The sequence below is a fragment of the Pongo pygmaeus genome, chromosome 8 (genome assembly GCF_028885625.2).
Source record: "Pongo pygmaeus isolate AG05252 chromosome 8, NHGRI_mPonPyg2-v2.0_pri, whole genome shotgun sequence".
NCBI lineage: Eukaryota > Metazoa > Chordata > Mammalia > Primates > Hominidae > Pongo > Pongo pygmaeus.
This window is the reverse complement of record NC_072381.2, coordinates 127,686,319-127,713,397: the sequence shown is the minus strand read 5'-3', so window position 1 is coordinate 127,713,397 and position 27,079 is coordinate 127,686,319. Positions and strand designations below refer to the sequence as shown.

The 27,079-nt window shown below is 47.8% G+C and overlaps 1 protein-coding gene across 10 annotated transcripts in view; it reads right to left on the bottom strand.

Annotated features, from left to right (window-relative positions):
• The window catches only part of BTBD16 (BTB domain containing 16), a 66,575-nt gene extending 39,832 nt beyond the window's left edge, over positions 1–26,743 (bottom strand). For 2 of the 10 annotated variants that reach the window (XM_054435372.1, XM_054435374.1), the window contains exons 1-8: positions 26,508–26,731; positions 22,933–22,992; positions 21,107–21,255; positions 14,178–14,251; positions 11,829–11,972; positions 8,048–8,137; positions 6,864–6,978; positions 231–300 (exon numbers count right to left, since the gene is read on the bottom strand). In XM_054435372.1, the coding sequence (XP_054291347.1) occupies positions 231–300; positions 6,864–6,978; positions 8,048–8,137; positions 11,829–11,972; positions 14,178–14,251; positions 21,107–21,255; positions 22,933–22,950 (660 nt within the window). In that variant the 5' untranslated portion in view covers positions 22,951–22,992; positions 26,508–26,731. Of the gene's footprint in view, positions 1–230; positions 301–6,863; positions 6,979–8,047; positions 8,138–11,828; positions 11,973–14,177; positions 14,252–21,106; positions 21,259–22,932; positions 22,993–25,945; positions 26,049–26,507 lie in introns of all 10 variants that reach the window. The other 8 variants (XM_054435373.1, XM_054435371.1, XM_054435375.1 and 5 more) reach the window with 8 other exon arrangements.
• Between the last annotated feature and the right edge of the window lie 336 nt (positions 26,744–27,079).

Below are 27,079 nucleotides of genomic sequence, written 5' to 3'. Positions count from 1 at the left end.
AGTCTTTCTATTTTTTTGGTGTTCAAACATCCTTTTAAAAACAAAATGATTTTTAAAAAAAAAAAAACAAAAAAAAAAACAAATGTGTTCATGTGGCAAAATAAAATATTTGGTGACTTCAAATAGATATTCTGGAGGGAAATAGGCCTGGCGGGTAAAATCCCAGCATCTGGGCTGCTCCTGAAGGCCCCCCTCCAAGGGGCGATGTGCCCTGTCTGGGTTGTTCTCACCTTGCAGCCGGCCTCGTAGAATTTCTTGATGGTGCTTGGCATGAGTCTGGCTATCATCACATCCACGCACCTGGAGAGAGAGAACTGCAGTTTCTGGAGGAACCCCACGCTACTTTTGGAGAATTGGAAAGTCCCAGAGGTTCTCGTTCAACTCCAGGACAGCAGCAGACTTTTGCACGGAAGGGAGCCTCGCTTTAGGGGTATGGACATTTGGCCAGAGGACAAGACCAACATGGCTTGTTAGAAATAGCTCTGGGCTGGGAGATGAGGCCAGAGATCAAATCCTTCAGGAGAAAACAAAGTAACCCTATAGCAGGGAACAAGGATTATTGCTCAAAGCTGAAGTGCCACCAGGTGCTGAGTTGAGGTTTGATTTCAGCCGACATAGCCATCTGGTCATCCCCCTGGCTGAGAACTGTCTTCCTGTATAGACCCTTATGGTGCCATCAGAGGGGCCTCAAGTCCCATTCCTCTCTGTGCACAAATGGAATCAAAGAGCAGCTCTCAGATGAAGGTCTCTGTGAGCTCATGACCAGGACCCGTTGATTTGGCTCACCCACCCATGAAGGATCTATTTACTGAGCACATACCGTGTGCTAGGCACCCAGAGAGGTTCTTGGTGTGCAAAGAACAAATGGGCCAGTGAGGTGACATGTTAAGTCAACTTTCAGACAGATAACCACATTTGGCAGTCATGTTAAGGGTTAAAAAGTTAAAGAACAAGGTGTGATGGGAAGGCAGAAAATGGAGACTTCAGCCTAGTGTGGTTAAATCAGAAAAGTGACCAGAAGTCAGAAGAGAAGCACTTAAAACCTGAAAGAGGAGGAAAAAGAATTGGCCGGGCCAGGGATTTGAAGACTAGCTTTCCAAGAAAAGGAAACAGCATGTGCAAAGGCCCTGGGGGCAGGAGCAGGTGCCACACTTTGAGGGAATGTCAGGGCTAGCATAGCTGCAGTGCCATTGAGTTTAACACTGCTCCACACTGTCCCCTCTCTCTCCCTCTTTGACTATTGTAGTTCGTCTGCGCTCAGCTCCAGCATCACCTCCTCTTGGAATTCTCCCTGATTGCTCCTCTCCACATACTCCCTTAGCTTTGATTTGCATGACTTCCTTCTTCTACCTGGTTCCTTGCCTCCCTCCAAGAAGGGCATGAGCCGGGGTGAATGGAGTGTGGTAGATGTGCTATGTGGCAGGTAGGGTCACAGACGTTTCAGTGACTGAACTTTCACAGCTAATATTAACGTCTCTGCAGCAAAATTGCCTTGAAGCATGTTCACTTCATTGAGCAGAGCACCAGAGAGTAGCCACTGGGATCTCATACAGAAGCACAACCTTGAACTCATTATGACTCAATGGTTGTCCTAAACTCAGTTGAGATACACACTGCTCATGGGCAGAGGCTTAAAGGACATCCAGTACCCCTTGCACTTATTCTAAAATGTATCCTTCCATAAGGCCAGACCAGAAGGCAGACGGGGTCTAGTTACCACCAACAACCACATCCCTGGAGAGTAGATTTTACTGAGTTGCATTTTGGTGTGCTGCTTTTGCCAACATCAAAAAAAAGCATTATAAGATTGATTGTTGCATTTACTCTACAGATATTGTTGAGGACATTGACCATTAGGTTGCTTGGGGTCGTCTGCTGAAGACATCCACAGTTTTCATACTAATAGTAGCTGTACTTCTCCCAAGTGAACTGTTTTTTAAACTGTTATCTAGTTTGTATCTAATATCACTGATCAAGTTTCCCTTTTTATCTGCCGCTAGCAAGTTCAGAGCTGAATGTATGGCCCATCTTAGGGAAAGTGTGGTTATTAGAGTTAGTATACAATGGTAGCCTCTCCATCTTTTTCTTCCTCCTGAAAAAAAAAATGGTGTTCTGTGGCTTTATTTCATGTATTCATGGAAGCCACTCAAAGCCTTTACTACAACAAGGTAAGAAATGATAAATGAATAAATAATCTGGTCATGGCCAGGCACTCTACCCCCTTGTGTGCTAGGATCGGCCCTTCAGACACGGAGACTAACTCTACCCATTAGAAGGGGTTGTCTTGAGTACTGGGGAAACCTGTGCTGAGTAAACATGAGGCGCTGCTGTCATCTTCTAGGCATTTTGCCTTCTAAGACTGCTGAGTCCTGTCAATCCTGCATCTTGGCTGTCTCTTGAGTGTGCCCCTCCTCCCGCCCCCACTTCCCCTACCTAGTTCAGACCCTCCTGGTCTCTCGGCTGAGCCTCTGCATGGCCTCTCAACAGCCAGCCTCCCTGCCCGGCAGCCTCCCACATTTATACCACATCCTTCACACAGGAGGGGCTCAGCCTAAACCACAGAGGCTCTGCCACTCTCCCCTCCCAAGCTCAGGCTCCCTGCTCTGCTGACTGAACCAAGACCTGCTCACGTGGCTACAAGATCCTGCATAACCTGGGCTCATCCAAACCTCTGGCCATTGCAGCTGCATTGGGTCTTAGTGGCCAGGCTTATCCCAGTTTGATGCTGCTCCACCCTGTCCCCTCTCTCTCCCGCTTTGACTGCTGTAATTCTTCCAGGCTCAGGTCCAGCACCACCTCCTCTTGGAAGTCACCCTGATTGTTCCTCCCCACATACTGCCTTAGTTTTGATTTCCATGCCTTCCTCCTTCTACCTGGTTCCTTACCTCCCTCCACCTCCCATGAAACAACAGACTGCCGGGAAGCAGTGCTCCCCATACAAATCCGTCCTGAGTACCAGCTTTGTGCTGACCTGTGCTGCTGGTTCTGGAAATACCACCAGGGACAGGTGGAGGCCCTTTCCTCCTGGAGCTCATGGCCTCACCAGTCAGCAGAGGGTGAAGCCCAAGGTGTGACGAGGCTGAACAGGAGGCTCGGGCCCCACCCTCATTGGGCACAGGAGCCTTTAGGTGCCAGCTTTTGTCTGTCAAAACCTACAGGGAGCACTAGCTGGGCTTGGAGTTGCGGGGGAGAAATGAGTGCCCCAGGAGGCTGGCACCTTTTCTTATGCTTCTCCTTCTTCACTGTCAAACCCATTGGCTGGGCTGGACTGGAATGATCAGACTTCCCAGACCAAAGGAAGCAAAGAAAGCCACCCGGGCTCGCCTCTGGGCTCAGGGAAGTGGGGGGTTTCCTCTTCCGGAAATTCTAAAGGACCAGGAAATTGCCCACAGAGGAAGTTCAGCCCTGCATGCAGGCAAGGAAATGCCCCTCTGGCCCTGTGAGCCTGGAGGAACCCAAGTGACAACCAGGGAGGTGCTCCACGTGTATGTGTGTGAGCGTGTGTGTGCATACACATGCATGCATGTATGTGCTGGTACAGGCATGTGACAGCCATAATCCCCGCTGTGACTCCAGCCCAAGTGCCAATGAAGATATTGACATGAGAGTCAAAGGAACATCACCCAGTGGAAGCTGTGTGCACACACTGCCTCCCTTCAAGATGGGAGGCCTTGGGTATGTGTGATTCAGAATTAAGCTGTCATCTGGCAATTTCCCACTGCCTGGGAGCTCAGCTGAGATAACCTGTGAGGTCTCATTCAGCCCCTGAACATTGTGATGCTATCAGAGTGACCTGGGGCACTTCTGTTACACAGACACACAAACACACATGTATCCTCTGGTGCCACACCCTGCCAACTGCACCATCAGCCTCTCAAAGGCAGGCAAGACCCAGCCCAACTGTGTGCAGGCTCGCCCTGGCCTCTGACCTAGAATCCCAGCCCCACCACAATTATCTGGAGAATCTTGGGCAGGTCCCATCAGCTTCAGGCAAGCCTGTGTTTGCTCATCAGTGGAATGAAAGGTTTGGCTCATTAACTGCAAAGCCCTTCCTGCTCTGGCATTCAAAACAAGGTGGGGGGAGGGGAAAGGAGGATGAAGAAGCTGCCCTTCTTGGTTCATCTCTGGATAAGCCAGGGCGAGAGTTCTGAAGGTTAGATGCGGCTTCCAGTCTGCTCCTAAGGTAGGGCAGCTAAGGCTTGGAGACAGAAGGTGGCCAGAGGCCCCACTTCAAGACAGAAGCTACCCTGCCAGCATTCAGGTCAGAGATAACTTCCTGGACCGCACCAGGAAATAGCTGCTCAGAAATGCTCTGTGTAAAGGAGCTGTGATTTCATGGTTATACATCACAAGGCTATGCTGGGCTGACAGTGGGTGATATATACAATGGAAGGGACATGGGAATCTCAGGAAAACCTGGACTTTTCACCCCACCACCATCAGGGTCAAGGCCAGATTCCTTAGATGGTTCTAAGACGCTACACCAGTTGGCTCTGCCTGCAACTATTCATTTCCCATCTACCACAGCCACCTAACCCCACAGTCTGACCATGCTGACACACTGGAGTGCCTGTTCAAGACTCCAGGCCCTCTTCAATGTGTGTCCCCTGCAGAGAGGTCCAGGCGCCTGCGTTCCCAATGAGGCTGCCACATGCTCCAGATCAAAGGCCTGGACCCAGTCATTTCATGAGCCCCCAGAATGAGGCACCAGCTCAAAAACATTCATGGGATTGAATCTGACCGTGTGAACTCTACAAAAAATGACTTGAAACCTGTAAGATCCCCAGGAGAGACCTGTCTCTCCCCTCTGCAGAGCAGCTAATGTCTTCTCTTGGCTTGGATGGTATATTCATTCATTCCTTCATTCAGTCAGATAATGAGCCTGAGGCTTAAGAAGTAAACAAAACAGGCAGACCACCTCCTGCCCTGATCTCTTCTTTATACTGAATCGCATCAGGAATTAGGAAAAAAAGCTACAATATACCACCTCTGTCTTCAGGACATCAGTGCGGTAGGCACACATCCCTCAAAAAGCCCAGGAGATGAAACAAAATATTCTAGAGAAATGAATCCCATGAATAATTTTCTACTTGGTTCACTTACCCTTTCGTAAGCATTAATGGAATGGAGGAATATTACAGGACACACAAAAAAGGGAGGAGAAATTCTAAGCAATGCTCTTTCTTATTATAGATATTAATTTCGCTTGAACTTAATAATACATCGCACAACATTTGCCAGTTAGGAATTCCCAGACTTCATTCCATCCACCTTTATTCACTTCTGGTGTCGTGGAGACTGTTGGACAGGAGACTTTAGAGGGCAGGGATCCTGCCCATCTGGTCCCTCACTGTCTCCTTGGCCTCCCAGAGAAGCCCAAGAAATTGTCCTTGAGGCAGATGAATGAATGAGTGTAGGTGTGAGTGAATAAACTGACAAGTGAGTGACCCTAAGCAAACCTCTCCTGACTAGATGCCATTGAAGGGAGGGTCAGAACCACAAATGAGCAAGTGACAACATTACCACCTCACCCAAGCGAAGTGGTATAGTACAGTGTTAGAGGTCCAGGCTCTGGGGCCCCTTGACCTTTGAGTCCTGGCTTCTCTACTTGGCAGCTGTGTGGCCTTGGCCAAGTTGCTTACTTCCCAAAGCCCCAGTTTTCTCATCTGTAAAATGAGCATAGTAATAGTTCTACCTCCTAGGGTTGCAGGGAAGATGAAATGAGGTCATCCCTGCAAGGAGCTGAGAACCGAAAGGCAAACACTCCAACCCAAAGCCCTATGTGCTGACATCCCCTAATCCCCAACAAAGTCCTGGGAAGTAGATGGGACAAATGTTATAAGCCACATTTTATGTCAGAGACCGCGAACGTACATAGAGACTAAGGGGCACCTTATTGCAGAACTGAGCACAGAACCTGCACGGACCCAGGTTGCTTTTGACTTTGCAGGAAAAGCCCAATGCAAACTGGGAGCTCTGACTCTCACCCCTCCAGGGTGCGTTTCCTCGGCTGCTCGGATGCAGGTGGAAACACCAAGCAATGTCTGTTACCCCATCATGCTCATGATTTCTGCATCCATGAGCCCAGGCAACCCTCGTCAGGATGAGGAAGCTTTCACATTCAATGCCAACCCACTTTGAATGCCTCCTGGTTCCCCACCACCTCCTCCCCACACCCCCAACACACCCTGATGAATCCTCCCGATGGGCAGCCCATGGGGGCCAGCAGGGTCTGAATGTCCAAAAGAGAGGTTATGCCTAAAATGGGCAGGGGGATTTGAGGGCAATTTTAACTTTGATCTTTGCATTTTCCTCTCTTCCAAAAGACCTACAATGACCGTACGTAACATTTATAACAATAAAAATATTACTTACAAGAAAAAACGAGACTTTATCTCAAATGAGCAGGAAAATGTAGGCCTAACAGTGATGGAAAAGTCAGCTTGTCCTCCAATGGCCAGCTTCTGTGTGTGTGTATGACTTAAAGGAGAGAGATTTTTTTTTTCTTTTAGCCAACAATGAAAAGAGGTGAAATTGATAAGCAAGCCTGGTTTGGGGGCTACTAGGAAGTCACTGTGTATACACATGAAGTCCGTCCCAGTGGTAGAAATCCTCCCATTTGCATTTCATTCCTGTGAGTCGAGAATCGTTTGGTTAAAACTAGCATGTTGCTGGAGAGATGGCTCAGCTGTTAGTGTGAATTAGTGTCTCAGTTCCTTTCCAGGCTCAAGGCCATGCTTGGCACAAAGACACCTGAGGTGTCTTAGCCCAGTGAAGAGGAATGTTCCAGCAAATGGGCCAGGAATTGCCCTTCCGATTTCCCCCAGGCCTGGCCCTGCCCGAAGTCAGCCTTGTTTCCTTACCTTTGAAACAGGCCACGGAACTGGAGGATGTGGGCAGAAGCCAGCACTCCCAGTACATCTTCCAAGTTAATCTCCACCTCACTCATGTAGAGGTTCTTCAGGGCCGTGGCAAAGGCTGGGGAGGCACAGCCAAGACAGCCATCAGTGTGGGGCTCTGCACGCAGGACACCACCCAGCGCCCTCCCTCACTCCTGCAGCTGGGCAGGCAGAGGTGCCCTTAGAGAAAATGCGCCACCTCTGACCTGGATGCAGGCACCACCCGGAAGCTGACGATCTGTGCTACCAGCCTTCCCAAAGGAGTTGAGGCTGAAGCTAAAGAAAGCTGAGCTTCTGCTGAAAGGATCCTGTTCTCAGGGGTGAGACCGTCTTGGGTTCTCTCCTAACCTGGGGTCTGTGGCCTGCGCAGGAATGTGACTGCCCATATAGGTGCAGATTGTTGTGTGCAAGTCGTGCATTTTTTTTTCTGGAGACAACATATATCTTACAGCAGATTCTCCTTGGAGTCTGGGGACTTCCAAAAAGGTTAAAGACTCTTGGAAAGAGCCAGAATAATTTGATGGTTCAGGAACTGAACTGCCTTGGCTAGGGGCCAGATGGACTTAGCTGATTCATCGTCACAGTGTCCTCTGGCGACAAATGGCCCAACTAGTGCTGAAGTTTCCTCACCAAGCGATTCCTAAACAAGTGCTATCACGTGACATCACGGATGTTGCACAAACAAAGAAGTCTGCCCATGAGTGGCTGTGAGGGGATGGGGAGAGAGTGATCCCAAGTTGGGGGAGGTAAGGGGTGGTCCTTGGCAGGAAGAGGCAGGTAAAATGTTATTTGGGAGCAAGGCTGGGCCTGATGGCTTCCCTGGGTGGGTGTGAGCCTAAAGCGGCAATTCCTTTGCCGCTGGGTCCATCTCTGAGAAGCCGCTATCTTCTCCCAGTCTCTGCATCCTTTACACCCTTTCTCAATGACAAGAACCTCTCTTTAGTAGTATTCCACCTTCTTCCATTCCCCCAAGTCACCCTAGCCTTCTCCCTCCTTCTTTCTTTGCACGTTTGGGCCTTTTTAATAAGAAAGCCCTGAACACTGTCTACTGTTGGTTTGTTTTGCTTTGTTGTTGCTTGTTCATTTTTAAATCTGGGAGGACCATTTGTTCAATGGCATTTTCAGAATATAGATGGGTATATATATACCGACTTTAGTGACCAGTGGGTCATTGATCTTCAAGGAAATGATGATCCTCTTTGCAGGAGATTTTTCTTTGGTCTTCTTAGGTGATTGAGCTAGTAAAGGAAATGAGATGATGATGGATGGATGTGATAACCGATATGATAACAGATATGATAACCGATATGTGTGAAGACACAGTGGCAGGCACCCACCACCCTGGCATGACCATGAGGTATCAAGACATGTATCACACTATATTTTCTTTGCTTCATAGATGTAATTAATTAATTAATTAATTAATTTTTGTGCGTGAGATGGAGTTTCACTCTTGTCGCCCAGGCTAGAATGCAGTGGCACTGTCTAGGCTCACTGCAACCTCTGCCTTCTGGGTTCAAGCTATTCTCCTGCCTCAGCCTCCCAAGTAGCTGGGATTATAGGCATGCACCACCATGCCTGGCTAGTTTTACATTTTTAGTAGAAATGGAGTTTCACCATGTTGGCCAGGCTGGTCTCAAACTCCTGACCTCAGGTGATCTGCCTGCCTCGGCCTCTCAAAGTGCTGGGATTACAAATGTGAACCACCGCACCCGGCCTATAGACGCATTTTTAAATACTTATTTACTTTGAAATAGTTTAAGACTCATAAGAAGTTGCAAAAATAGTGCAGAGTTCCCACGTATCCCTCGCCTAACTTCCCCCAACAATCCTGCATAGCTCTGTGCATTGTCAAAACTGAGAAACTGATGCTCACACTGCATTTTACATATTTATGACCTCCCCCATCCTTTCTCTTATTAGGCTTTGAGCAGTTTAAGGGCAGAGTGAACCTCAGTCATTTCTGTACCCCAAGCACCTGGAGCAGTGCAGGCAGGCAATGGGAGTGCCACCTGCTGAAGGGTGAACATGGGACTGAGGTGTCCATGCAGTGGCTATTGTCACTCTGCCCCAGAGAGCTCCACTCTGGGGACCCCTGCCACCGAGGATTTCCAGGCGGAAGGGAAAAGGTAGCCCAATTCATCACTAGCCAACGCCATCCACTCAGTCATCCTAGAATGTGAGTTACAGACTGGCACTGCTCTCAGGTCTCCAGAGGTGCCCCACACCCTTGGCGCAAAAGCCAAGGCCCTACTAGCAGCCCCAATTCCCACATGGCCTGCAACCTCTGCCCACCGCTCTGCCCATCATGCCCTCACCTGCCCCCTCACCAGCGTGCTTCTCGGGATGGTGTGGGGCTCCCACCCTCCCTTCCTCATCGGGGGTCTTCTCACATGTCCCTCCCCCGAGAGGCCTTTCCTGACCCCAAATGTAAGGTAGCACCCCACTCCCCCGCTAACTGGCTTTATTCTTCTTCAGAGACTAACTTGACCATGACTTTCTATTTACTACTCTGTGTCCCTGTTGTGCTTTTCCCCCCAGCAGCTCAGCTGCGGTGGTTCACTCGCCGCTCCACCCCCTGGGCCCACCGCAGGCTCGCACACACTGGTGCTGGTAAATATCGGCTGAATGAATGCAGCACATGGATTCCATCACCAGGGAGCTCAAGGTTCCAGATAATGAAAAATGATGTGAGCCAGAGCCAAAAAGTCCATCATCCTGTGCAACTATAAAGAAAGAGAGAGCAAAGGATCCTTTCCCCTCCATCTCCCCTTGCTGTCATCCGTCAGCTGGCTCTGTGCTGGCTCTCACTCAGCAAATACTCACTGAGAACCTACTAAGCACCAGGCTTGTTCCACTCTGGGTCACATTCTTCTCCAGCATGACTACAAGGCCTCCCATCTGCTCACGCCAGCCTGCCATCCACCCCATGGCAAGGAGTAAATGGGAGGATGCATGTGAGCGCCTGGCACACAGTAGGCATGCAGGAGGTGGCAGTTAATATTATAATGTGTCACAATATTTGTCCTGCTTTCTCATCATTTTGGGCTTGTCTGTCCCCTCAGATGGTAAGCTCCTAGCACAATGCCTGGCATAAGCTAAGCATTCCACATAGGAGGGAAGGAAGAAAAGAAGGAAGAGAGGGAGGGAAGGAGGGAGGGAATCAGTTATGTCAGAGTAAGTGAAAGACAGAAATTCAGTATTCCCTCCAGGTCGAGTAAAACCCCCAAATTGGATAAGATATCAATAATTTGTTCATACTCTTCTCCAAAGTTCTCCAAAGCCAAGGTGGTTAGTTTGTTTTTAGTAAGTGGGCCACTTACTCCTTGGATTCCACACTAGGGAATAAACATGTCCTCTCCAGGACAGCTGCTCCTCCACTCTCCATGGAAGGAAATCGAGCAGCTGGAGTGCCTGTGCATCTCTGCAGAGTCCAGCACTCCAGGGTCTGGCCAGAAGTTCCAGGATAGCAACACAGATGATCTCAAGAACATGAAAGTGATAACCGTGAGATAGGTATGCAAACCACCATTGTGAGATATGTTCACTTTTAAAGGCACATGAAGGACTGTGACTGTTCCTATTGAAAGACGTGAATCCCAGGGCTTGATTGGTCCATGGAGCTTGCGAGGAGACCCTGGAGTTGTGACAGTCCAGGGCACTGGGGTTTCATCTCTGCACCTTCCCTCTTGTCTCTCAGCCAGGCGTAGCCTCTAGCAGGGAGGCTTGGATCAGAGTGGCTGTCTTAGCAGGGCTAAATGTTTTCATTTTAGGGACCCATTCTAGACATGTTAAAGACTGTAATGTTAATGACTCCATTTCCGCTTCCAAATTCTCCTGCTTTTCCATGAACTCACTGTCTGGCTCACCAGAGTCTTTCACTGATGGCCTGGTGAATGTTTTGACTTGGGTACAGGGGAGATGGAAGAGCCCAGTCTGGCCCTTGAAGACACTGGGACAAAGGCTTCAGAAAAACACAGAGGCTCATGAGCCAGCACCGAGCTTGCTGCAGTTCTACAGGAGCCCAGCTGGCTCTCACTGCCTGCACAACGGGGAAGGGCTGAGTCAGATTCCCGCAGGTCACGGGGCTCTCCCTCCAGGCTCAGGCTCAGGGAGGGGGAGTGACTGGGGGCTCCGGCTGCCTGTCTGGCTCTAGAATAACAGGGCTTTGCTGTCATGTCTTGGAAATAGAAAGTCCATCATGACTGGTATGCTGGCTGGCTTTGGGGGCCTCGAATTTTCCATGGCACCTGCTTATGAGTCAGCCCGAGGGGATGCCAACCTGTAGCCCAAAGCAGCAGCTGGCAGTGCAGATGGAGACAACTTAGAGACCAGGTGAGAGGAGGCTGGGGCGGTCAGGACTGGAAAAGGAGACAAACAAAGAAGTGGCCTACACTCTTTCTGGAATAAGGTGGAAGAGAGACGAGAAGAGAAGAGGGAAGAAAAGCAAAGACAACAACAAAATAGATGCACACATGTGGGACTTGAACTAGCATACTTAGGGCCAAATAAGCCACAGATATCAGAACTCCACCTTCCTTCCAGAAAGCTCTTCAGAAAATTCCACATAGCCCATTTTTTCTTTTCAAAGAAGTAGGTAGAGTCTCTATGTCTGGGCTGGCCAGACAAGACTCGGGTTATTACAAAGATAATAACTGGCATGTTCTGAGTGCTTGCTGTGTGCCAGGCCTTGTTCTAGAACTTCACACCTAGTACCTCCGCTACTCTTAAAAGCCACATCCTAAGAACTATTATCCCCATTTTACAGTTGAGGAAACTGAGGCTGTCACAGGATGAGATAACACTGTGGAGCCTTGCTCTTGAATGCTAGAGTGACCGTGGTCTCAAAACAGATAACCATGTTCCAAGCTGGGACCGTCAAGCTAGAGGGCACTGGGGCTCCAGCACTGGGCGCCAGGGAGGAAGTACCTCGCAGAAGCTCCTCCAGCTCCCTCAGGGGGTGTGTGGTGCCCTGCGCCAGGGCTTTGAAGTAGAGCTTGGCCAAGGTCTCAGACTGAAAAACCTGGGGCTGATGGAGCTCCCATTTGAAGCCCAGGCACTCGAGAATCACATCTGAGGACAGAAAATGATGCTGAGCAAACACATCAATAATGTCCCCACCCAAAGATGCATCAGCTTCCTCTCCCCCAACTCCTTTGCTTGGTGGATCATTAAGCAGATGAAGCAGGCAAGCAGCCTCCCCAGGCACCTCAGAAAGGAAGCAGTGAAGTGTGGGCCTCGGGGGCTTAGTGGCTTTGAGGGGGACACCGAACCAGTCTTACAGGGTCACCCAGGACATGTCACATGTCCAGGACAGCTGTCGGCTAACAGCTGTAGGACTTCAGAGGCACTCGTGCTGCCTTCCAATGTGGGGAATGAGGAAAAGCTTCGTGGAACAAAGACATTGTCTGGGGCACTCTTGGGGGTCCTCATTCTGGCTTCCCCTATGACAGTGTTTCTCAGCCCCGGCACTGTAAACATTTTGGGCCAGATACGTGCCTGTTGGGGCGCTGTCCCGTGCACTGTGGATGCCCAGTAGCAGCCCTGGCATCTACCTACATGCCAGTAGCAGCCCTGGCATCTACCTACTACATGCCAGTAGCACTCCCTCCCCAGCGGTGACAACCAAAAATCTTTCCAGACATTGCCAAGTGTCCGTATTGAAGCCAAATCACCCCCCAGTTCTCTGTTGAGAACTACTGGGCTATGAATACCAATGCATGACCCATCTGAAAGGCAATAGCAGGCCCACCAATTAGGGTAGGATTCTCATGACCTCCTTTGACAATATAAACAAGGCTCTTTGCAAACTGTAGAAGACTTTCTTCAGGGGCATCTAACCTGAGGATAAAATCAGTGATCACTAAAAGAAAAGGCTTTTTGATAGAGGAGGGCAGATGGCGAAACCAAGGATGCCAGGCCAGGTGAGGCTTGAGAGGCCATGGGGAGAGGACTCTGCATGGCTCACCTCCTGTGTTGTTAGTACAGAGCTGGGGGAAGGAGAGGTGCCTAGAACCCTCAATCTGAATGCCAGACAGGACCTGAAGGGCCGCTAGCCCCATCTATGTATTTCTTGATTTTGCCATTAGTTTCACAGTGTGACCTTGGGTACCTGATTCTTCTTCCTGTTATTGTTATTATTATGTTATTCACCAATGTTATGATATTGTTTAGTGCTGGGGTTCGGGGGGTTTGCATCTCAAATATTACATCACCTTAGGTGGTCTGGTTATGCTGAGTTAGAAAAAGTGTCAGCCCATCAGGGTGATTATAGGCAGGAGCGGAATTGTGGATATAGCATATTCACTCACTGGATGTCAATTTCCACTTTCAGGATGGCCAATACATGGCAGCCATCACTAATCAATCCAGAGCCCTTTCTCTCATGCCAGGAGATGGTCTCAGACTACTTCTCCTGTTCAGAGTTGAAGGTGAGAAAAGAATTTATTAGCCTCTCTTAGGAAAGGAGTCTGGATCTGATCTCAGGCAGTCACACCATGCAGTAGGCTTTATCCAAAAAAAAAAAAAAAAATCCGCTTTAAGAAGCTGCCTCCTCATGAGGCTCAATGAACCTTTTTCTAGCAAAAAAGGACCTATCCTGATTCTTGATCCTGCCTTAGAAAAGTCCTCTTGAACAAGTGCAGCTGTGAACGTCCAAGTCATGACTGGTTAGAGCCCAAAGAGACAAAGAACAGCTGCTTTATGCTTGCTGCACTCTGTTTAGTCTTTCAATACAAAGACTACTTTATTTTTTGAGACGGAGTCTTGCTCTGTCACTCAGGCTGGAGTGCAGTGGCATAATCTTGGCTCACTGCAACCTCCTCCTCCTGGGTTCAAGTGATTCTCTTGCCTCAGCCTCCTGAGTAGCTGGGATTACATGTGCATGCCACTATGACTAGCTAGTTTTTGTATTTTTAGTAGAGACGGGGTTTCACCATGTTGGCCAGGCTGGTCTTGAACTCCTGACCTCAAGTGATTCACTCGCCTGGGCCTTCCTGATGGGATTACAGGTGTGGGCTATTTATTGACATCAACACGTTTGTCTTTATCATGGCGAGGAGCATATGAAAATGTGTTTATCAAGGCTGGCTTCACTCACTGCACATTTGACAAATATTTACCGGGCACCTATTATTTCTTAGACGCTGGGAAGTGGATAAGAATTGCAACTTATACACTAGCGCCCTGGCTTATGGACTGGTTTCCTTCCATAAAGACCACAAGATGCCCCTGAAATCAGCAACATTCTGGCTTAATCCACGGATAACACAAACTCACCTGCTTCCCCACTTTGGATGTCCTTTTTCTTGAAATTCTCACAGAAAAACTTCTGGATTTGTGACATGCATAACCTCAAGGGAAAATGCAAACATAAAATCCAGGAGTTAATATTGACATTTTTCTCCAACTACAACATGCATTATTCTAGCATAAATGTCCTTAAAGCACCCATTGATCAAGCTAATCATATCTCGCCCTTTGGAAGAGTTTCCTCAGGTCACCATTTGCCGATCTGAAAAACTGTAGGCTTTCTGATAGCTGGCTCATAATGCTGATTCCTGTTTTCAGTTTGTGGTAGGCCTTACCGAGGAGATATTTGAGGTCATAATTGGCTGCCTGAATGACAGCTTATTCAGTGTCTAAAACATTATCTGGCATATAGTAGATACTCAGTAAATATCTGCTGGGAGAAAAGAATAGAGGGTTCTGCTCATTTCTGGGATGTGAACTCACCAACAATTTTGTTTAGAGGTCATACAGGTCCCACTCTCAGTGTGTCCAAAAACTAAACTTAGCATCTACCCCAAATCCTACCCTGCTCACTCAGATTCTCATTTCAGGAAATGGCACCACCAGCCTGCAGTTGCCCAAGCCAGCATGCTGAGTGTTGTTACATCTCATCACTTGCCTAGATCTTTTGAATTTGTCCATCTCTCTTTGGTGTTCTCGCTATAGCCTTCCTCTAAGCCCCTGTGGTCTCCCTCCAGTCACTGCCAAAGTCTCCCAGCCTCCAGCCCTGCTCTGCTCGGAGGCCTGCCTCCCACAAAATGCAAATTTGGTCTTGTCTCTCTCCTGCTGAGAATACTCCAGTGTTTCCCCATTGCTCTTGGGGGAAAGCCCAAACTCCTTAGCATGGCTAACCAGCTCCTGCATATTTCTGCAGCCTGGTTCCTCAACGGTCCCCACTCCAGCCCTTCTCAGCAGCCTGCACCTGGACCTGCCAACTGCTGCTTTCATCTCTTCCCAATTGCTCTCCTCCTCGCCTTTCCCCTTGCTAAGCTCCTACTCATTCTTCAGAATAAACTTCATTGCTGCTTTCTCTGGGGAGGCTGGGCCAGTGGCTTTACCCCTGCCCGTCCTGGGATTTCCCCCTTAAAACTCCTTCTGGAGTATCTTGTGGCTGCCTGTTTACTTGTGTATCCTCTGCAAGACAGATGGGGCATGTGTTTACTGCTATGACCCCGGCACAAGCCATCATGCAGGTGCTCAGCAAATATTCATTAATGAATCCATGACCACATAGATAAACACCATGGACTCATCGTGCTAAGCCAGGAAGTGAAACAAAATTTGAGTCACATATTCGCAGCTTAAAGACAGTCATCCCAGAAAGCCAGCCAGCCAAGAGACATTTGTGCCCACAGCTGCTCTGTGTCATGCAATGTCAACTTCACCACGCTGTCTCCAACAATCCCAGGAGACCGCATGGGCCAGGGTGCATGCAGGAAGCATGGGTGGGAGCCTGTGTCCAGAATATTACCAACCACGTGCTGCCCTTTCCAAGAGGGGAGGATGGCTGCCAATGACTCAGCCTAAGGCAGGCAGTGGGAGCTGGACTTGCTTATTCAACAGGAGCAGTGGAGATCTGACCCAAGCCACCCTCGCTTCCTCCCTCGATCCCCCTCGTGGCTTGGGTGACACATCTGGGAAGAGCTGGCCAGAGTCAAGAGTTCAGACCATGATCCCAAAATGGAGCCACAGACTTTGGAAAATATGGCGCAAGGTCCATGAACTCAACTACGCTCACAAACATCAGTGTCATTGGCTGAGCAAAGGGATGCTGGGAAACAGAGGCGAGCACACTGCCTTCTCCTGGGTGTGAGGGCTGCTTGTCAAGATATACCATTCATCATGTAGGCTCTGCTGTTCCCAAGGGCTGTGGTTCATTTTAGGATCACTGGAAAAGTGAATGGAACACATGGCATCTGTGAGTTGTCTCACTGTTTGGGACTAAGTGGTCTGAGATGAACTCCCATTGCAATGCCTGGTATGGGGATGCTGGGAACGTGCTGTTAGGCTGGTTATGACCATGATGGAGAAAGGCAGAAAGGGAAGAAAAGGAAGTAAGTTTCTCATGGATGTACGGACTTCCTGGAGCAAACTATCCAAAGGGCAAAATGCCAATTTGATTAACTAGGAAGAGTTACATAGACCTGGGGCTGGACCCCAGTCCTTCCATTTTCTGCTTCTTGGTCCCAGAGGAAGGGAGGAGTGAAAGAGTGAATGTTTGGAATGCCTGGCACCTACATGCCTTCAGTTAGCATTCTCTCTTTCATTGTCTCTGTGAAAGGTATCAAAATAAAAACGGAGTTATGATGTGTTAAAAACCCTGATGGAGTCTGGCATGGTATCATGCTCCTATAGTCCCAGCTACTCGCAAGGCTGAGGCAGGAGGATTGCTTTGGCCCAGGAGTTTGAGGCTTCAGTGAGCTGTGATCGTGCCTGTGAATAGCCATTGCCTTCCAGCCTGGGCAACTGGGCGAGACCTTGTCTCTAAATCTCTTTAAAAAAAACAGAACAAAAAAAATCCACCCAACAAATAGAGGTGGGGAAGGCCAGGAAGGGAGAGTTCTCACACATGAATGACTCATACTAAGAACTATCACAAAAGACGCTGTGAAACCTACAGCCGCACACAAAGGCCATCACAACCTCACACACAAAAAAGTACAGCGAGGACATCTGCCTAGCAACTCAAACTGGTGTCACCCTTGTTATGGATCCTTGAAGCCAGGGATAATTATCTCAGCGCAATGATATACTCCTCCTCACTTTTCCTTTAGAAATCTTTGTCTTGCCAGGCATGGTGGCTCATGCTTATAATCCCAATACTTTGGGAGGCTGAGGCAGGAGCATCACTTGAGCCTAGGAGTTTGAGACCAGCCTGGGCAACATAGAGAGACCCCATCTCTACAAAACATTAAATAAAAAATTTAGCATGTGGTGGCCATGTCTGTGGTCCCAGCTACTTGGGAGGCTGAAGCGGGAGGATCAATTGAGTCTGGGAGGCTGAGGCTGCAGTGAGCTGTGATTGCACTACTACACTCCAGCCTGGACAACAAAGCAAGACTTGTCTGAAAACAAACAAAAAAACCTTTGTTTTCCTTTACCTCCCTGAATACACACATAGTTTACAGTGGCACTGGTATTCCATTGCAATGCCTGTTCCAGAATAAACATCAGCCTCTTTTAGAGAGTCTTCCTCTCCTCTCTGTTTGCTATTTACGTTAACACCTCTATAACATGGGTTATTGGTCTCTAGTCCCACTATCCCAGAACTGCTCTCTGGTTAAAAATAAATAAAATAAAATAAAATAAAAATATAGGGGTCCCTTCTTCTCATTCTCACCTCTTAAGCATGACCTCTTCCCACTCTTGAATGGACTTGGCATTGCGGGCAGAAAGGGAGAAAACCACTAGGCAGCCTCACCAGCTGGGGACAGGGAGGGCTCTGGGTCTTTCCTAGGGCCACAGCTCCCTAAGCCTTCGTGGGGGTGCTCCCTCCCCAGTCTGGCCTGAGTCACACCTCCCATGCTGGATCTCTGGGTTTCCATGACAGCACGCATCCATACACACCTGTGGACCCCAGGGACATGCTTGACACATGTGCATTGAGCGTATATGTGCCAGACACTTTTCTAAGCTCCTTACATGAATCATGTCATATAATTCTCACGCAACCCTGTAAGACAGCATCCCCGATTTGCACATAAACTAAGGCACTAAAAGATTAGGGTACTCGCAAGGAAGTTAACATTTCCTCCTCTCAGCCTCCTCTTCCACACTCGGTGCCCCAGAACCTGCAAAAGGACCAAGGCAAGAAGATCAGCAGCCTGAAGATCAGCGCCTCTGAGTGGCTGACCAGGAACTCCCTGCGTCATGAAAACCCAGACACAGCAGAAGGAAGTGTTGGCCAGCTGGGCACAATTACATACCCGAAATAGACGAGAAGCTGGGAGCCTGTTCCCTCAGCTTTCCACCATGAATGACCCTTTCTGTAACTCAAGAAATAGATTGGTCCAGCTCCTGTCCAAGCAGACAGCACCCCCAGGTGGGAAAAGCAGCAATGACACCATCCATGACATGAACACAGCTTGCCAGGTGGGGCAGAAACAGCCATGTAGTGCTTTGGGGGATATAACGTATGTTGCATGGGGCATTCCAGGCCCTTACTGACAGTGGAGTTTGCCACCTGAGAGTTGCCTGATGCCTGAAGGTTCACAAGAGTTACCAGGAATAAGCCCTTCATGTTATACACAACCTTTATTCTTTCTAAGAAGTTATTCACAATCACATGGAACAAATTCCTATTGTGAACACAAAGAAGTGTGTGTGTGTGTGTGTGTGTGTTTCTCTTTCCCTGTCTCTTTTTTATTTTTAGAGACAAATCTCGCTCTGTCTACCAGGCTGGAGTGAAATGGCACAATCACAGGTCACTGCATGCAGCCTCAATCTCCTTGGCTCAAGTGATCCTCCCACCTCAGTCTCCCACGTAGCTGGACTACAGGTTCACGCCAGCATACCTGGCTAATTTTAAAATTTTTTGTAAAGACAGGGTCTCACCATGTTGCCCCATGCTGGTCTCAAATTCCTGGCGTCAAGCAGTCCTCCCACCTTGGCCTCCCAAAGCACTAGGATGACAAGTATGAGCCACCATGCCCAGAGAAGTTTGTGTTTATTACAGAACATCAGTTTCTCCCATACTCAGTAGACTGCACCAGTGACTTCAATTCTTCATCCCTCCCTCTGTCCAAACCTTCTGCTTCCATACTGCAAAGTTTCTCTCCATAAGGAGATGGAGTGTGTTTTCTGTCCCTTGACTGGGAGTTTGGCCACGTGACTTGCCTCAGTTCATGGGGCCTAGTGAACGTGAAATGGTGGAAGGTTTGAAAGACACATGAGCTCCTGGGCTTACCCTCGTGCCCTCTGCTGTCACCATGATCAGCATGTGCCCAGGCCAGCCCACTATCTCAGGAGGAGGACAAGAGGCTCATGGAACAGAGCCCAAGTGCCCTGGCAGAACCAATCCTGATCAGCTGAGCACCAGATGCATGGCTGTAGACTTGCCCAGAACACCTGAGAGTATCTGCTGCCTCTGGACATGCAGCTTCCCAATATCACAAAGGAGAGGGCCAGATGTGTAAAAGCTTCTCCCCAGAAGACCGGTTCCTCTGCCCCTGTTGTGCTGGAGGAAGGTGTTGTCCTGGAGGAAGGAACTGGGGAAGGTGCAAGGAGGCAGAGTGAAATAAAGGGGGTGTTGACTGGCAGAGCACAGAGCTGAGACACCCCAAGATGAAATCACCGGGATTAATTACTAAAATGTGGCTCAGGCAATAAAGAAAATAGTTCTGTTTACTAAGCATCTACTATTTGCCGGAAACAGTGCTAAGCATTTTCAACATATGGCTTCATTTAATCCTCAAGATGACTCTTCATCTTGAAGAAGGTGCTATATAACCATTTGAAAGATGAGGAAACTGAGGCCCAAAGAGGGTTAGCCACTGACTAAAGGTCACAGAATTAGCGTGGAGTTGGGGTTCCAACCCTATCGATAGACTGCTTGTAACAGTCCAAATGCCCAGCACCAAATGCCATTTCTGCACCCCACCCCTCAGGCCACCACCTCCAGTTTAGCTCAGTGACTCCTAGAGACTTAGTTCCTGCTGCCCAGACCCTCTCATCAGCTTTTGGGATCATTTTGCCTCTGGTCCTAGGCCTAGCTCCAGCATCTGCATCCCTGGCTCAGCCCTGGCACTAAGGAACTGGGCAACGGAACAGGGTTGGCCAATGGCTCTAGAGAGGGAAGATTTGGCTACTTGCTGAACAAAGATTGAGCAGGCAGTTCTTCTGTGCCAGGTGCTATCCCAGGAGTACAGTCCATGCTCACTTTGATTAGGCTGTGAGCTCACAAGACTGATGCTGCCAGCCTAGGGATGGTAGTGGCATCAAGCCAGGTCCATGGCACCAGGGAAATGAGGTGTGCTTTCTGCAATAGGGTTGCTACAAATTGCATGTTTGTTTCCTCCAAACCTCGTGTAGAAATTTGATCCCCAATGTTGGAGGTGGGGCCTAATGGGAGGTATTTTGGTCATAAGGGCAGATCCCTCATGAATAGATTAATAACATCCCTCAGGGGTGGGTTCTCACTCTCTTAGTTCCCACAAGAGCTGGTTGTCAACAACAGCCTGGGATCTCCCCTCTCTCCTCTCTCTTGCTTCCTCGCTTGCCCTGTGATCTCTGCACACTCGGCTCCTCTTCACCTTCCACCATGAGTACAAGCAGCCTGAGGCCCTTACCAGAAGCTGAGCAGATGCTGGTGCCATGCTTCTTGTACAGCCTGCAGAACCTTGAGCCAAATAAACCTCTTTTCTTTACAAATTTCTGATCCTTAGGTATTTCTTTATAGCAACACAAACAGACTAAGGCAAGGGTCCAGCTCTGTGTTTCCAGGAGAGGCCAGAGAGAACTCATCATATGGGGAAGTGAGGGTCTAGCCTACTGCTCGGAATGCCATGAGATTGAGAGAGGATCAATTGACTGGGTGAAAATGGACATTCACAAGCTGTCTAAACACGGAGCCAGGACTAACTAAGTTTTGTTTGTCAAAAAATCAGTTGGTCCCTGGATAATAAACTCAGAATCCTGTTTGGGTTCAAAGTTCCCAGTGGGAAGAAAAATTGTAAAAAAAAAAAAAAAAAAAAAAAAAAATTTCAATCTTTCTCTGCACTTTTGAAACCACCCACATTCTCAGAGGTAGTAGCCACTTATGACCCTGTCCATGCCTGAGAGCTGGCTCCAGAGGGAGCCTTCCTTGCAGATGTGCCCTTGACAGCCACTCCAGCCAATCAGAGTGGCCCGGTCATCAGGCACCTCCCCTCCCAGGAATGATGGGCCATTCCCTCCCACAAACCTTTGAGTCTCCATACCTGTCTGGGTTCCTCAAAGCTTCCTCAAAGTCTATGCTCAGAGCCTTGCACATCTGGGAAAGTGAGAGCAGGTCCCCAGAGAAAGGCTGTTTGGGCAAACGCCACCGGTTGGTTGAGCCAGCGACCCGGCGTTCCAGCCGAGCTTTGTGCTGCTTGGTAATCAAAGAAAGAGAAGACATCTTTTTTTCTAACTTCATATAAATGCCAGATTTTCCAAATTGTATAGCAGGAAGGAAATCAAGACAAATTTCACAGTGCTGGTTAATTTTTGAACATGGCTAATATTTCTCCCGAGACATCTCAAGGCAAAGACGCTGTATTCCATAGACCAAGGATCTCAAGCTACAAAGTAATTTGGAGTTTAGGATCTAGGACAAGAGGTGTCAGAGGGTAAGAGGTCAAGGAGAAAGATTGTTTTTTGCAAGTAGCTCTCTGAAGAATCCACAGGCAGGGATAGTATTAGGCTTTAAGTACTGTCCTTTGAGTACTTATCCTAACTTGTCATACAGAGAGATATTAAAATGTGGAGACCTTGGGCAAGGAATTTTTTTTAATGGTGGTAAAATATACAAAACATAAAATTTTATCTATTTTACAGTGTACAATTTGGTGGCATTTAGAACATTTACAATGTTATGCAACCAGTACCACTACCTAATTCCAGAACATTTTCATTATCCCCAAAAGAAATTCCATACCCATTAAATTGTCATTCCCTGTTCCCATATCCCCAGCCCGTGACAACCGCTAACCTGCTTTCTAAGATTAGCCCCTATGTTGACTTTATGTTTTCACCTGTTCTGGGTATTGCATACAAGTGGAATCACACAATATGTGGCCTTTTGTGGATGGCATCTTTCACATAACATAATGTTTTCAATGTTCATCCATGTATTGATACTTCATTCCTTTTTAAGGCTGAATAATATTCCACTGTGTAAATATTCCACATTTTGCTTATTCCTTCATCAGCTGATGGACGCTTGGGTTTTTTATACCTTTTGGCTATTGTGAAGAGTGCTGTGAATATTCATGGACAAGTTTTTGTTTCAACACCTGTCTTTTTATTCTTTTGGTTATATGCCCAGGAGCAGAACTGCTCAGTCTTAGACATTTTCTTGAGGCTCCAGGGGAAATTCAGCAATTTACATAAAAAAGGACGATATCCAGCATGGATGTAAACCTTAGACTGAAGGCTCAAAGCAACCTAGCAAGGAAAATAGCACCAGGAGGGACCCACAGGAATGGATGTCATTGATCCCAAGCCACCCAGCGCACCAATGGAGAGGTGGCGAGACCATGGGACACAGACTAGAGCATATGAGTTCAAATTTTACTTTCTAGTTGTGTGACCTTGAGCAAGTTACTTAACATTCTGAGGCTCTCAGGTCTCATGTGTAAAATGGGAATAATGGGTGGTGGTGGTGACGGTAATGGTCATCGCGGCAATGACGGTGAGGATGGCGATGGTGGGGATTGCGGGGATATCATCTTGTTTCCAATGTTGTAAAAAGTATAAAGTAGAATAAAGTTTGGGAAATAGTGCCTAGAAGATGACGAGTGATTAAAAACTGTGGAATCTGAGTCTAGATGTAGTCCTGCTGTCACGTAAAACGTCGAAGTAAAACATCATCAGCTCAGACCACAAGCCTGCTCTCTGCTCTCTGGATGGCACTGCCTGGACGCGCTCTTTTCAGCCGAGTCAGCCAATAACGCTTGAGATCTTCGGTGGTGCAGGGCCCAGCCCCTTGTGGAAAATTGTCAAAATGACCATAACTAAGTGCTTCTTTTCATCACCTACCTTCTTGAGAAACTGATCTACTTACCGTGTTCGACATTATCATGAATGAAAGTGGAAATTACCCAGGAGAGAAAAGATAAGCAACCTAGAAGACAAAAGAGGTAAAGGTGAAATTTTCCATACTTTTCAAAATATTATGGAGGAGATTGGCCTAAAGAATCTATATTTTGCCACAGGAACAATAATGAATAAGCCTCAAATGTGGGTTATTTATCAATCAAGAGAATATCTTGTTGTTGCTGTTTTTTTTGTTTTGTTTTGTTTTTTGTTTTTTGTTTTTTTTTGTAAGCAGGTGAATAGACAGATCTCTGCTGTTGTTCTGGGAAAGTGGCTCAGATAAAGCAAAACAGAAGATAATCCTTTGCCAAAGTGAGGAAGACCAAAAGATAGCTATAAGTAGGCTGATCACATACTTGATTGTTCAGACCAGGAGACTAAAGGGATGATATTAAGAATTAGGCCTAGACAATGGCTGTAGGCCAGGGCTGCCCTGGAGCCCTGTAGACTGATGGTCACCCCAGCTTACACGGTCATGAGAGAGGAAGAGTGGAAGGACTTTCCAGCTATCTCTGAACATTATCAGGGCTATTGGGTTACAAGCAACAGAAACCCATTTGATTATGGCGTTGGGGGGAGGTTAAGATTGATTGGAAGGATGGTGATGACAGGAGCGTCTCATAGACTCAAAGGAAACTGGAGAACTCTCTGGGAAAGAACAGGAAAGCAGCTGCAGGGACCTGGGTGGCACGCACCAGGAGTTGGTGGCTGTTGTTGTCAGGCGCTGCCTCTAGCATGAGGCGGCTCTCCCACAGTCCATCTATGCAGGGTTCTTTGCAATCCAGATTCTCAACAAGAGGCCCCAACTGGCCTGGCTTAGCTCAGGGGCCCACTCTTTGGCCCCTGAGAGGAGACACCTTGACTAATTCTCCCAACAAGAACGTTCACTGGGGACTGGGTAGTTCCCCAGAGCAACATCAGAGAAGAGGAGAAGTGGGTGAGCTGGTAAAACCAGCAGAAGCCACGGCACTTGATGACCAAGAACCTCAGTTGACCTCCCTTTGCTCCCCAAACAGCACTTCACCTGCATCACAGCCATGGCTATGTTCATCCATTCACCAACAAGCATCTCCTGTGCAGTCGCCATATGGAGAGAGGTGTTAGCCGTTTCTGAGAGACAGCAGTGAGCAAAATGCACACGATTCTTGCCTCATAGAATTTGCATTCCACTTGGGCAGACAGGCTTTTCTTTGCCTTTTAATTGCCTTAATTGGTCTTTTTAATTGCAAAAGTATTAATAATATATGCTTGCTGTAACGAGTGAACCAATACAATGACAGGAAAGAAAAATTTAACATAGCTGCATAATATTACATTTTCTTTTTTTGAGATAGGGTCTTGCTCTGTTGCCCAGGCTGGAGTGCAGTGGTGTGATAAAGGCTCACTGCAGCCTCAATCTTCTGGGCTCAAGTGATCCTCCCACTTCAGCCTTCCAGTAGCCGGGACTACAGGCATCCACTGCCACACCTGGCTAATTTTTTAATTTTTCTAGAGCCAGGGTTGCCCAGACTGATCTATATTGCCCAGACTGGACTTGAACTCCTGATATCAAGCAATCCTCCTGCTTTGGCCTCCCAAAGTGCCAGGATTATAGGCATGAGCCACTGTGCCTGGCCACATAATATTTCATACAGTGAATGCATCATTATTTATTAAAATATTCCTCTGCCAAGTCATTGAGGTTATTTCCTTTATTCCCATAATAAAAACAATGGGAACAATATGCATACACATTATTATGGCAGTTTGTGTACATGTGTGTATACATGTATCTATACGTTACCTATATCTGCATCTGTATATATATATGTGTGTATGTATGTATGTGTGTGTGTGTGTGTATATATATCTCTGTGTTACTGTTTTTATTTCTATGAAATAGTCTTCCAAGTGGTATAATTATGTCAGAGATCTGTATCTTCAATTGAAATAGTTAATACCAATTCACTTACCCCAAAATTGCAGCAATTAACATTCCTATCACCAATTTATAAGTGTTGTTGTTTTTTTCACAACATCTCTAGTACTAGGTAGTATCATCATATTTACTTTTGCCAAGCTGGTGAGTGTTGGATGGTTTCAGATTCTTATTTTAACTTGAACTTTCCTGGCTACCAGTGGGGTTGAGCATTCTTTTATATATTTATTGGCCCTTTAATGTTTCTTTTCTGAAAACTGCCTAATCATAGGCTTTTCACATTTTTCTACTGGGTTCCTGTAGTTTCCTTAGCATTTTTTAAGGAGCTCTCTATGTACTAGGGACACTAACATTTTGTCTGCCATACATGTTGCAGAAGTGTATCATTTGTCTTCGTTTATGGTAAACAAATTTTTTCATTAGATATGAAAATATGTCGTGTGTGTGTGTGTGTGTGTGTGTGTGTGTGTGTGTGTGTATTTCCTTTGCCAGTCTCTAATTTGAAAACATATCTGGGGCCAAGCCTGGTGGCTCATACCTGTAATCCCAGCGCTTTGCGAGGCTGAGGCGGGTGGATCACCTAAGGTCAGGAGTTCAAGACCATCCTAACCAACATGATGAAACCTTGTCTCTACTAAAAATACAAAATTAGCTGGGGATGGTGGCGCATGCCTGTAATCCCAGCTACTTAGGAGGCTGAGGCAGGAGAATCACTTGAAGTCGGGAGGTGGAGGTTGCAGTGAGCCAAACTCGCACCATTGCTCTCCAGCCTGAGCAACAAGAGCGAAACTCTATCTCAAGGAAAAAAAAAAAAAAAGAAAGAAAAAGAAACGTGTCTGGGTACAAACATGGCCCTGGTGTTTGTACCCACCTGCCGGTGTCATTTGCAATTGCATCCATGTATGCATGTGTGTTAAGAGCATCTTTGGCTGTTCAAGTAGCTTTCAGAGGTGCACTTCAGTTTACAGCAATGTGTGTTTTCCTTGATGGCTGAGTTTCCACCTTGCCTGAGGAGGCTTCTCCCACCCCAGGTAACACATACATGCTTTTCTGATCCCTTTACCTCACAGGAGCCAGGACGATGAACTCCTCAGCTTAAAACCCTTCACCAGCTTCCCACTGCCCTAGACATAGATCCCCGAATCCTCAACGTGGCCTAAAGGAATCTGAGAAAAGAGAAGAGGGTTCCATTCTAAAGCAGACCCTGTCAGCAAAGAATAAACCCCACGCAGGACTCGCTATGCCCACGGAGCACTGCTTCAGTTACAGAGAGAGGGAGGCTGGGGTTTGCACTCAGCTACCCAAAGCTTCTGCTTTCTTAGATCAATATCTAAGAACTTTTTTAGCTGATCTTGAAATCCGGGGACATCTCAATGGCCTGGAAATGTGTTCTTTTTTCATCTCACTAGGCAATCTGCCCCTTCATGTGTTTTGAGAGCCTGTGCCAAGGTCCCTGTGGGTGGGCAGGAGCTACCTACAATGGTCTCTCGGCTCCCTGACCCCTCCTGATTCCCCAAACTCCCTCCCTGCCAAGTAGACCAGAGGGACCCAAGTCTAAGCAGCACCTGTCACTAGGACACGCTTCTTGGTCTCTGAAGTGGCTGAAAAGTACCCATTGTACTTACTGTTCCAAAGCCCTCTTGCCCACCACAGGCGTGTTTACAGGGGAAGTGTGCTGAGTGGAGGAACTCCCATCACACTGGCCTCTGAGTTACAGGAGAGCTGGGGACTGGGCGCCTTCTGAGCCTGAAGCCTGGAAGCGCTCATCACATCTGGGGCTCACCCTTTTCTTCTTATGGGCCAAGGTGCTTTGACAGGGGGAGCTTGCCTTGGTTTCCAGGGTGGTTGTGAGCACCACGGCAACGGCAGGGAAGCTTCCAAGCACTTCCTGTTCCAGGGCCAGGTTTCAACTCAGGCTGGGGCTGTGTCCAAGGCCCTGGCTGATGGGGAGAAGCTGTGAGTGACGGCATCTCAGAGACCAGTGTGGGTGCCATGTGCCTCCATTCCTGTTCCTCACAGCACCTGGGGCAACCCAGGACAGAGCCTCAGTGAGAATCAACCCCCAGATTCTCAGACTTCATCTGTCAAAGGAGAAGATTAGACTAGAAGCTTCTCAGATGCCTCCCAACTCTGGCATTCTGGGGTGCTCTATTTCTAGTGCTTTCTGTGTTTTGACAAACATTTTTCAATAAAAATT